Source organism: Ruditapes philippinarum, unplaced genomic scaffold (assembly GCF_026571515.1).
Source record: "Ruditapes philippinarum isolate M1 unplaced genomic scaffold, ASM2657151v2 ctg249_1_1_1_1, whole genome shotgun sequence".
NCBI classification, from domain to species: domain Eukaryota; kingdom Metazoa; phylum Mollusca; class Bivalvia; order Venerida; family Veneridae; genus Ruditapes; species Ruditapes philippinarum.
In genome coordinates, this window is record NW_026857229.1 from 313,006 (window position 1) to 325,976 (window position 12,971).

The 12,971-nt window shown below is 32.1% G+C and overlaps 1 protein-coding gene and 1 non-coding gene across 4 annotated transcripts in view; both read right to left on the minus strand.

Annotated features, from left to right (window-relative positions):
- The window catches only part of LOC132749124 (uncharacterized), a 51,931-nt gene extending 44,179 nt beyond the window's left edge, over positions 1-7,752 (minus strand). For 2 of the 3 annotated variants that reach the window (XM_060738818.1, XM_060738819.1), the window contains exon 1: positions 7,547-7,752. In XM_060738818.1, the coding sequence (XP_060594801.1) occupies positions 7,547-7,624 (78 nt within the window). In that variant the 5' untranslated portion in view covers positions 7,625-7,752. Of the gene's footprint in view, positions 1-7,439 lie in introns of all 3 variants that reach the window. The other variant, XM_060738820.1, reaches the window with a different exon arrangement.
- Positions 7,753-8,649: 897 nt separating this feature from the next.
- Trnav-aac (transfer RNA valine (anticodon AAC)) lies at positions 8,650-8,722 on the minus strand. The gene has a single exon. It is a non-coding gene; the product is annotated as a tRNA-Val (tRNA).
- Positions 8,723-12,971: the final 4,249 nt, after the last annotated feature.

Consider the following 12,971-nt stretch of genomic DNA (forward strand, 5'->3'; position numbering starts at 1 on the left):
AGAAATTTTTTTATGAAATCTAAATTATGCAGAAATTTCCCTATGTGCCTTACAAAAATTAATTTTTAATACATAAAAAAAACCCTTTTACAGGAAAAAGTACAGAAAAATACAGTAGATTTTGTTGCAAAAATCAGAAAATACCAAAAACTTTAAACCCCCTTTTATTCTTTATAAATAAAAACATTTTTATAGTAAGGGTTCAGGGTTAAAATTTTCATCTTTTTTAAACAACAAATTAAAAGCGTTACAACCCTAATTTTTTGAATAATTTTTTTCTTCAGGCCGGTTAAATATAAAATTTTTAAACCGGGGGTAAAGGGGTTTTTTGGGGTTTGGGTTAGGAAAGCGAAAAGGTCTGGGTTCAATCCCCGTAAAAAGGAACTTCCCTTTTTTTTTTAAAAAATTTAAAATCAAAAAAAATTGGATTGAATATCAGTTTGGGGGAATTTGTTTATAGCCAATTTACTACAAAATTAAAAAGCTGGGAAAACATTTGGGGGCACTAAAAATATAATCTCACAAACCTGGGACCTTTCTTACCCTTCTGAACCCCCAAAAAAAATTTAGCGGCCCTTTTTTGTGCTTTATTTTTTTGGTATAAAAAATTTCAGTTATTTCCAAAACAAAATTTAATGTTATTTTTCTGAATGCCCCCTTTCCAGTAAATCAGGAGTATATTTTAGCTTCTTTCCATATGATAATTGGTGACATTCCCTCAAGATTATTATACATGAATACTAACTTAATGTCTCATTTAAATTTCATTATTAAAACAATGCCTAGGGTGATTAGTAATTTTCTTTTAAGAAAAGTTAAATGGGTAGGAAATAAAGATAATCAAAGTATTCATGCTTCCAGCCATTTAATGAATAATTCAGGGTGGAAAAAAACAACAAAAAAGCTAGATTACATCTATACAAGTTACAGTAATGAATTAAACAAAAATACCCCAGGTAGAACTGTGACAATACCCTGTCACCTTTCAAGCATGACTTTATAAGATATATATATCTATATAAATATATATATATATGTTGTATTCATTTTTAAACAAAGCTAGCTATAAAAATATAGTGACACCTTTTATCAGTGAGTTTTCACAAATTGACAACTTTTTATAAAAGGCAGTTGCAGATGTTTTCTAAACACAATGATATATGACCATGTGGAATAAATCATATAATATCCACTTTTTTAGCATCATGAAATTGGAGAAACCATTCTACATACTGACAGAAAAACTTATATCATGACACATCCAGATTATTAACAAAATTTGAGAAAAAAAATATCAATCTTCAGCAAAATGTAATTCTTTTTAGACAATAAAAAAAATTGCAGGATTTAAAACAAACATAAAACATTTCATTTCTTATGCAAAATATGATTTAATTGAATTATATCCCCGTTGGTGTTATGTCAACAAATTTAGACAAGGTTAAAGGTTATATCTGTTGATGTCCTTGTCCTAAATAAAGTCACTTTGTACACTTGACTAAATTTTTACTAATTTAATTTATTTCAATTTATTGTACATGGATACATATTGTTTTAAACTGACTGTATAGGATCATGTTTTGAATTATTAGTATATATTTGAAAACATCTACATTATTTGAGCCTCGTCATGACAAAACCAACATAATGGGTTTGCAACCAGCATGGATCCAGACCAGGCTGCGCATCCGCGCAGTCTGATCAGGATCCATGCTGTTCGCTTACAGACCCTATAACAAGTTGAGAAACTGATAGCGAACAGCATGGATCCTGATCAGACTGCACGGATGTGCAGGCTGGTCTGGATCCAAGCTGGTGGCAAACACACTATGGTCGTGGCACGGCTCATTTTGTCTTAGGAACAGACAGACGAACAAATGGGTATAACTAGCCAGTCGGTATCTAAACTTTAATAGGATAAACTAAACACAAAATAACAACCCTGTTCCAAATCAGTGCCTTATAATCTACATACAAGTTACATATGCAATATGTTACAAAGTAAGCCTGGTTTTATATCCAGTTCAGGGTAGATGGTAACATATGTAAAACACCAGACTGTAAACATTTAAACCATACAATAAAAATCAACAATATTACAGCAACTTGACAGATATAGAATCAACTTCTACATCATACATTATTTTTTCTGTATAAAAGAATGTTTGTCATTTTTTGAGTTCTATGTTCTACATGATTATTATTTTGTTTTTAGTTGAACTTTCACTTTGTGAGTATGACAGGAAACTAGGTCATAATTCTGTTTGAACTTTTGAAGAATGAAAAAAGTCTATAATTTATAATGTACAAATGTTGACATTATTATATTCAATACATTATTAGTAGGAATTCAATGAAACCTGCAGTTGCTAACATGTACATGTTAATTTGAGGTAAGCCAAATATAGTCAAAAGGGTATTTAACTTGCTGCTACCAGTGGCAATTATATGGTCACCCAATTATATTAGAACTTACATGGCAGCAATATTGTAGACTCATATACTGCTGTCAGTGGTACATCTTAGTAATGCCTGAAGCTACATAACATATTTCAGGATAGACAATCAGTGAAATTTAACTTTATAGGACATTAGGCTCCATTATGGTAAGAGTTAACTTGTAATCACAATGTAAACAGCAGAACAAGAAGGTGAAACAGCAGAACAAGAAGGTGTTACACTATTGTCATATAATATGTTTATTGTGTCATATGAACAAGTGTGATGAGAAATGACTGTGTATTGGGGTACAACATAGTAAAACCGTTATATCCAGTCACAAGACTTGACAGCCGTTGATGGATCAGTCTGCCTCAGGCCAGTTACTGATGCGCTAAATTGGTCCCATAGTACACTGAATATCTAACACAATTAAACGATTAGAGGACATTAATGCTTGATTTTGTTTTGATAAAACAAACATTCTCTTTTATATATATGTACATTTTAAATTAGATAATCAATCCAAAGTATCAACAATGACTTAATTATTTTCTAGATCTAATCAAAATATGAACTTAATCTGAATATATCAATAAATTGAGCGTATACTATATTATTTATTTATTTATGATGATTTAAATGTGAGCAGGAGCAGCAAGAATTCCACTTACACAACCAATATCATCATGTATTACATAATATTTAGAGAAATACTGAATTTAAGTATAGGTTAAAGTTTAGTAAGTTAATTTACAAAATTACTAAATGTTGTAAATACGTAGTAACTACTAATTAATTTCAACCGGCTTAGTGTTTTAAATTATTTTTATAAACAGTCAATTTACTAGACTGATAAACAGCTTGTCAATTTAATTAAGTAAATGTGTTATGATTCATTTGAAATACTGCAATCCGATGGGACAAAAAATAATTTCAAACACTGAATAAGTATAATACACTACATATTGATATATATACCTTGAAATATGACCAATTCAATAGCTAGCTAAATTTGTCACCCTCAGACTTTTAAAGTCACTTAGTCAATTTAGTGTTTAAATATAAATGTATTGTTAATATATCCAGCTAGTTAACATTAAAACAACTTTCAATATTCAGCATCGTATTAATAAAGCCTATATTAAAGTTGAGCACACTTGTCAATTATATCAATAGACCACCATCATAAATGTGCCAAAAATAGAAACAAAGATATACTAAGAGACAGAAATAAACAACAACTCACTTTAAAAATCCCACCTTCTTTCTTCAATATTTCTCTTTTCATACTCAGATCCATTGTTTAATATAACATGTGAGAAACAATCACCAAATTCAAGTATCTTACAGTTGTCAGTCACAAAAGAAACAAAAATTTTCAATACATAATCACTTGTATTTGTTTGAAAGGGAAACCATTTAACAATTTGTAATCATATCGCTTTCCATTTATTTAACAATGTATATTTTAATGTTTGAAAACCATTGTTAAATGTTAAAAGTGAACAGAATGTTCTATTTCAGTCATATATAGGCACTATTATCAGTGTACCCTGCAGGTAATCATGGGAATAAAGCCAGATGGGTACAGTTCTACCAGTAGTTCTCTTTTCTCTTATCACTAAAGGTCTTGACTTGGGTTTCCTTATAAATTTGTACAGGTACATGTACCTCCATGTGTAACAAATACTTAAAGATTAATCTTCAAAAGTGTTCTTATCATTGTTTTTCATTGACACAAGAACAAAAATTGATATTTCCATTACTTTACATTCAAAGAAAACGAGGGAAAAAAAAAAAATTGTTCCTTGTGTGACACAAACATCAGTAGATCTTAAAGTTTACTTCACTGCCTTTTCTCGTCTTTTCTCAGCAGAATGATTTTTTTAAAGTATTCTTACTTACAAAATTTAAGTCATGCATTTTTCCCCAATTTATAACAAAGTATTGCTGAAATTCCCAATTCCATGGGTATGGGTCAAGTTCCTAAAATCCTGAGAAAACACCCTGCAATGTCAAGTAAATGATAATAATAAAGATCTTAAGTTGACCTTAATTGAGAATACATGTAACCCATCTTTAGTTTACTTTACATGTCACCTAGCTCCAAATACTGTTTTAAACATTGAAAAACAGAATCATGTGTAATTATAAATGTTTATATAATTGTAAAAGTTTGAATGAACCACAGTTCAAGGGGCAAGAAAATGGAATGTGAGGTTTAAATTTGGGTAGATTATTCAAAAACTGAAGCAAATACTACAGAAAATACATTTAATCAACTATTATTGAACTCAATATCCCGTGTATGTTAAAGATCCAAAAGAACATAAAAATCATTCAGTGTCTGTGAAACCTGACAATGATCTCTTTTATCATGGCCTTTCTGCCTACATATATCTGGCATGTATGTACTCACAAATCTAATACAACATGTATAAATAAATTACCCTATTTATATACATGTTTTTTAACCAATGACATTTTGCAAATGTATACTAAAACAAAAGGCATGTTCATACCAAGGCACATCCATGTTATTGCTCTATAATTAAAATCTAACCATGTTCTATCGTTATACATCGGCACACATCTTCATTTTAAAGCCTAATTAACAAAACCTGTGTATAGCAGGGCCATACTATATTTGTTACACATATCATAATTTTATGACAAGGAAATTAGCTAGAAAATGTCAGTAAAAATCATGTACACCGGATACGTGCACAATGTTTGTAAATATGTGACATGTAGAAAACAACTATACATAATTATATCACAAAATTCTAGAACGGTACAGCGAGATCTTTTTATATCATCTTACTGGTCTAAAACCTGGTACTAGTGGTAGCAAATGTTACAAAATCATTTCATTTTTCATACACTTACTTTTGACAAACAACTTATTTCTGGTGTTCAATTGATTATATATCTTTTAAAATGTCTGCTGTGAATTTTGGAAAAAGAATACTTTTAAACTGTCTGTATGACCACATTGCCTTAAAAACAAATGACATATATAAGAAATCATTGCTAAATGGTTCAACTCCTTTAAATAGCATCATAATATTTTGTTGTGGAACATTTTATTCTGTTTAAGTATAATATTCATGGGAGTTCAATATTCATGTGAGCTCATGTTACAACTCTTTCAAGAATCCACCATAACATTATGGAAACAATAGCCGTGCCATGACAAAACCAACTTAATGCGTTTGCGACCAGCAAGGATCCAGACCAACCTGCACATCCGCACAGTCTAATTAGGATCCATACTGTTAGTCATCAGTTTCTCTACTTGTTATAGGGTTTGTAAGCAAACAGCATGGATCAGCATGGACTGTATCTGCGCAGTCTGATCAGGATCCATGCTGATCGCAAACGCATTATGTTGGTTTTGTCATGGCGCGGCTCAATTATAGTTTTACTGTTAAAATATATATAAAATATAAATATACTTAGCAACTTTTCTAACGCTACCAGTAGCATTTTCGCAATAACTTTAAGACTACCGAAAGGAACTGAATAATATTTTCAGGAAATATAGATTAATACAGATGCCATTGTTTGATATAAAATTTACAATACAATAAGTTTAAAATAACAGATTTTATTAATTATCCAACTAAACTCAAAAGTCGCAAATTTAGCCAACTATTCAGTACTTAAAATTATTAACTGTATTCATGCATTTATAATAAATTAAATTTCATTTTATATAATAGCTGTTATCATTATATTTTAATGTGATTTTATATTCATCCCACCTCTAAGAAAAAAACGATAAAAAAAAAAACTGTTCAATTGCTCAAGTTGGCATCTATTTTATTTTTCTAAGAATATATATATGTTTTTTTACCCTTTATAGATGTCAGTGATTCAAAACATTTGACAACATTTTGAACAAGAGAGAGAAAACAGACTAAGGAAGAATAATATGTAACACTAGTTGGAACTTTAAAAAAATGATAAATTTTAATTATAATGTTCAGTAACTGGCAACAATGACATATAAAGAATTTTAAAAAAAATCTTCAATACATGTGCATGTTGATCACATGAATTCCCAATATTTAATTACCAATTGAATGTAACAGAAATGTTAACAGACAATTTTCAATCATACCAGGATATTGTTACTTGGTAAAACAGTTTTACATCCTCTAAAACTTCTAGTGTTTACATATATTCTGCTAAGCTTGTTGAAGTTGGTATTAAATTACAATTTCCATCCTTTACTGTAGATAGGGGTACACATGTATACATTAACATATAGTTTAATAAACCACTTAAACTCAGCCCTGCCACACAGGAAAACGCTACTTAGTACTTAATCATGTCGAAAATGCATGTTGAGTTCTGAAACAAGATCCTGTTTCATGAAAATATCTTTGTACATAATGGTACAAAGAATTAGTTTCTGTGATAACAGTAAAAACAAATCATTACAATTTATAAACACTCTATTTTTTCATCTCATATCATTAAAAACAAATATAATATATAATCAAACTTAAAGAAAATTAGTTTGACATCTGTTTATCATTTTATAATTTTAATATGACTATGTGCGTACTCAGTACATGTATACTGTAGCCCTAAGTTACCTATTAAACCTTTAAAAGTAAATATTGAATTTATTGTAAATTTATATCAAAGTTTTATCATATCAGTTTTAATTTATATTCCTTTTTTTTATATTATTTATAATTTTGCCTTGATCAAATTCATGTGATTAAATCATTTCTACTACAAAAAATAAAAGCTTATTTCTCTATTTAGTTATAATTAGTGGTGTCCAGCTTTTGACGTGGTAGTATAAAATTATTTAAAAAATAATAAATAAAATGTAAAAAATTAACATTCATACATATCATGCAACATTTTCAACATTCATCTAATTGAAGGCATTACACAGCGTGAAATGTCATGCAGGCGTTTACTCTACTGTACATATTCCCATTTTCAACATAACATGCGATAAAAAATCACCATACCCCGATAGATTTTCCCGGTTTACGCTGTTTCCTCCTCATAATTGTGCACCCAAAAGCAACCATATATCCATTATTGTATTTAACATCAATTTTAATTAACAACTAACCTCTCGCGAAAGACTGTCAAGTTCTAAGGGTGCCTTTCTCTTCCCGTGTGTTAATTCGTGTACTCCGGGTGCAGCCATATTTGTTTTCAGTCAAGTCCATTAATCAAGAGTGCGACATCTGTCTTTATCGAGTAGGGTAGTCAGGATAAATACCCTTTAGTTAATAATGGTAAGGTCTCGGAAGCTGTTCATTCAGGGTACTCGAAGGGTGCAAACATGTTCCAAATATGGAAAATATAATTTTTTTTAAATAGATCTGTTTCTTTTCAAATAGCCTAATGTGTTTAACGTTGATTTTAGATTTCACGATGTAACGTTTGTTTGGTTTTCATTATAAATTTATAAAAATTCTACTTTCGGTTTAGACTTGTAAAGTACAGTCTCAATGACACGTGCTTCTATTGGCATTATTAAACTTTGGGGGCGTATACGGAATTTTTAAAGGACTTCGGATAAATGTTTGACCACGTACATGTAATTTATTTCGAACAGAAAACAACTTAAAACATTTTCTCTACGCTCAGAAATCGGAAATGAAACTGAGCTGCGCACGTGGCTGAAAACGCATGCAATAGTGAATCGTATCCACGGTACCCACCCCATCCCCAGGTAGGGTATTGCTAATTATCCAACAGTTAATTAAGTCTCCAGTCAGAAGGTAAATGCCCAGCACTGCGAGTTAAATACATATATACCACATTCACTCGGCAGAGCGGGGTTAGACTCGGCAGTGAGATGAAAGGGAAAAACTCTGTTCGTTCCCCGCTTTTCTCCACAGTCCCATAGGGGTGAAATATCCCGAGTCCATTGACGGGTGTTTACCTGAAAGTATCACTGAACTTGTAATGTGCCAACCAAAAGCTGAACGAATGGGCTTAACAGAATAAAATTATGTTTCTGCCAATTGCCAATGTGCGTAATTGGTAAAAAAAAGTAATTTTCTGAATTTTAATTATAAATAGAATTTGGATACGATACTTTACGCCGTTATTACATATAGGCCTATATATTATTATTTTGTCCGATCCAAGCAGAAAGCATTTTAGTATATAGAAATTGCAAACATAAAACATTTTTGAAACGTGATAAAATAAAATATTATCTGATCCCGCTGAGGATTGAACTCAGGACCTTCCGCGTGTTAAGCGGATGTGATAACCACTACACCACGAGATCAGTTACTACCACTGTATACAAAATAATGTTATGTAGGTGATATATTGTTGCCCCGTTAATTGAAGGGACTAAACTCTTAATGTTGATGGCAATAAAGCTTAAACAAATTTAACTCCCTTCAAATTGCTTGAAAACTTACCGAAAAGTAATTTTAACTGTGAAAGAAATGGCTCTCTTATTGTTAAAACAAAGATAAGTAGCCAAGAAGTACTAGATATATTTTTCCATTTCCTTTCGTTTGCTGCCATTTCACAAGTATCTGAAAATATCCCATACAATATCATAATTGAAGAAAATGCAGTAAGTACTAGCATCATTTGAATGATTTTTTCTACCAAAATTAATACTAGTATAACAAATTCTTTACTCTTTTAATTTACATAAACAAAATTTTAGCTAGTTAAAATGAAAGTTATTGATAACTTAAGAACTTCTTTAACGAATGAGATTAATGAACCATATACATGTATATCGGAATAATGGTTTTAAACATGTTTTTACCAAATCATCATTCTCCCAAATGAGCCTTGCACATGTGGTCTGACGGACCAGTGGCTTGTAAAATTAGATGGTCCGTGCCAAAATCAGGTGGTCTCGGACCAACGTACCACCGCTAATGTCGAGGCCTGGTTACTTTTTTCTGGGGTTTAATATTCTGAATAATATTTGACTATGATACAAAAGATAAAGAACATCAAAACACTCTGATTAATACTCGTGGGCTAGGCCCCCTCGTACAAATTAGATAGCCTCGTGTTTCGATGCTCTTTCTATTACATATTTTTACCAAAGCATCTTTTGTAACTTCCAGTATGTTTTTGATCTATTTTGCCGTCTCTGATTTTATTATCAATGGTAGTAAGCCGTTTCTTTTACTACAATCTTCTAAATAGAGCCTTCAATTTTAGAGCGACGTTTGCTTGAAGCAATAAATTTAAACATACATCACGCAATTAAATCAAAATAAACAGACCATCGACAGCTAGTAATTCAATTGATAGAATATAAAAGAGGGCATAACGAGTTGTTAAATAACAACTTTTGATAAGAACTGAAACGTAAACATACTCTTTTAAAGAAAGAATAACTGTAACTGTTCAGGAGCGGAGATAAACCAGGTTGTCAGAATGGTTATCAACTCTAATGTTATTATATAGTCAATATTTCCTATCTTTACATTCATTAACTTCTCGTTTATATGAGTGGTGTGTATGTTTACATTTAGCTTACCTGTGAAACTAAAATATCTTATATACATGTATAATGTAGAACTTTATATACATACGTGAGCTTACAATATACGCTTTATAAATACACAGTTTGATGCTGATGGCTTTTTTCTACCTTCAGTGAAAGGGACATCGCATTTTCTTTTTCTTTTTTACAGTTTGACGTTTATCGGAAAATGCGAAATTGAGCGGATTTGACCATTGAATGTAAATTCAAATCCGCGGTTACGTCTAAATAGATACTGTGAACTTGATAACCTGATTCATAAATAAAGGTAAGATTTTGTTGAATCATAGTTTGGAGACCTTTCTACGGTGGCACAAAGGTGACATGTGTGTATTTTTATTTATCTCGTGGCCACGAGATACTATGTCGAGGCCACGACTCAGTAACTCGTGGCCACGACTTAGCTATCTCGTGGCCACGACTTAGTAACTCGTGGCCACGACATAGTATCTCATGGCCACGACTTAGTAACTCGTGGCCACGACATAGTATCTCGTGGCCATGAGATAAATAAAAACACACACATGTCACCTTTGTACGGAAGTATGGAAGCTTGAATTGACCCCCCGAGATGCCGTGGTCCGTGATAATTTATATGTGATCATGTTGATATATATTAGTGCGACATGGCGTGCTGTATCATGGTTTTGATGGAGAAATATAGAATCTGTACAACAACTGTATCAGACCATGTCGACATAACTTATGTCTATTATAAAACAGGACGGGGACCATTTGAACGTCATAATTATTATCCGGAAACTAAATCCCGCCCATCAAGTAATGACTGACGTGTTTTTTAGTTTCCTTTTAATTTTATTTGAACAATACTATAACTCAGAATAATACATTTGGCTGCAAACTGAAATATCATTTTAAAGGTGTCCAAACGTCTTGATAAGTGTATATATAAACGTATATAAAATACTAGTATATGGTTGCTAACCAAGCACTGACTAGAATAATTGTCACGGTTCGGAACTGTTCACTATTTCGGGGCGATGATGTGTAAGCGGCCGGATAGCTCAGTCGGTAGAGCTGCGGTACGGTATTCCGAGGGTCCCGGGTTTGAGTCCCGGTCAGGCTGCACATTTTTTCACCCTGTGACATAATTTATTTGGTATAACTGCTAGTTAGATAAAAACGCATATACAAAATGCACTGCAGAAACGGACATATACCAAATTTTATATTAAAACACATAGACCTTTCAAAGTGTTCAATATGCTCTTCAAAGGATGAACCATTCAAAGATTTTGGTGTGGTGGGAGGAGTTAACTTTCCGAATATTAATTGGGTCTTTCCGACAGTGCCCATGATGTAAATACGCGGTGATATTCTCCAAGAAGCAGATATAACAAGGCTTGTCGAGATAAAATACGTTGACATAGCTATTATTGATTCCCATTAACTCCATTACTGACAAAAAATATGTCGACATACCTTGAAACAAACGTTGCCCATACGTCTTTATTATCTCACCAAACAATGATAGAAGACGTCATGTCGCGTAAATATAAGTCGACATGACGACACACGAGTAATCACGAATACGGCATCTAGGGGGTCAATTCAAGCGGAAGAGCATTAGTGCCAGGTGTATGTTTTTTATTAACTCGAAATTTCGAGTTACTTATCTCGAAATTTCGAGTTACTAACTCGAAATTTCGACTTACTAACTCGAAATTTCGAGTTACTTATCTCGAAATTTCGACTTACTAACTCGAAATTTCGACATACTAACTCGAAATTTCGAGTTACTTATCTCGAAATTTCGACTTAGTAACTCGAAATTTCGAGTTACTTATCTCGAAATTTCGACTTAGTAACTCGAAATTTCGACTTATTAACATTACAAGAATGGCCACAGTTATTAGTTAGATGGTATAAGATATAGTAGGCAGTGCCTTTGAACAATGGAGATGGAGAAACGGGTGCCTGGACAAAAACTATTGAAATTTAACTTAAACTTAGTAATGGCATGTACACACCCGACCTAAAAAAAACAAGGCTTCCTTTAATTTGTACGTTCAGGCGTTCTTCAGACGTTGTATTGTATCCCATCTGTTCGAACATATCTTTTTCACTAATCATATTTCTCATCCCTGTAAAAAAACCGATTCCTATACTTCACGTGTGGGACATCCGAGGAAAGTATCGCGGCGTGGCCAAAATAGGGCGTGCTGAGGCCTTTGTCAAAATTGTTGGACTGACTATATTTCTTGTAAAATCGGATGCTTTTATATTATTCCCAACATATATATAACAACAAGTATCACTTTTATATGGAAGCTTGAATTGACCCCCTAGATGCCATGTTCGTATTTAACTCGTGTGTCGGCATGTCGACATATATAAACGCGACATGACGTCTTTTATCATGGTTTGTTGTACAAAATCTAGGCTTCTTGACCACATATGTTTCAGTGCATGTCGACAAACACTTTGTCCATATATTATACTGTTAAAGGCATGTCAACAAGTTTTTCTGGCATGTTGATATATCTTATCTCAACTGCACATTAGTTATTATGAGAAGGCTAAAAAGTAAGGGCGTCTTGTCGACATCCTTTCAGGCATGTTGACATATTTATGTCGTTATACTTCTCCGGTCGATATTTGACGTCTTGCATATCCCCTAATGCACTATCTCCACTTTGAAGAGTATTCAAATAGGCTACAATCACTGTCAAGTGTATTGATACTGATGGGCGTGGGTTCAACCCCCAGAAGGGGCAACTTTTTTTTTCTTCCTTTTTTTCTTTTTAACATTTTTATTAATCTCTCAGATCCTTAATGTAAGATCAAAGTGTTTTATTTTAATTATATTATTATTGTAGGTATTTATTTACTTAATAATGCCAAATATAATAGCAAATATGATACCAGATATTTTCAAAGTTTAATAAAATAAAAACTACACGGTAAAAGTATTTTATATTTTGCAAGACCAACCAATGTACATTTAAGAAAATTAAGGCAAACTTTGAAAACAGCCCCTCATTGTGGAAAA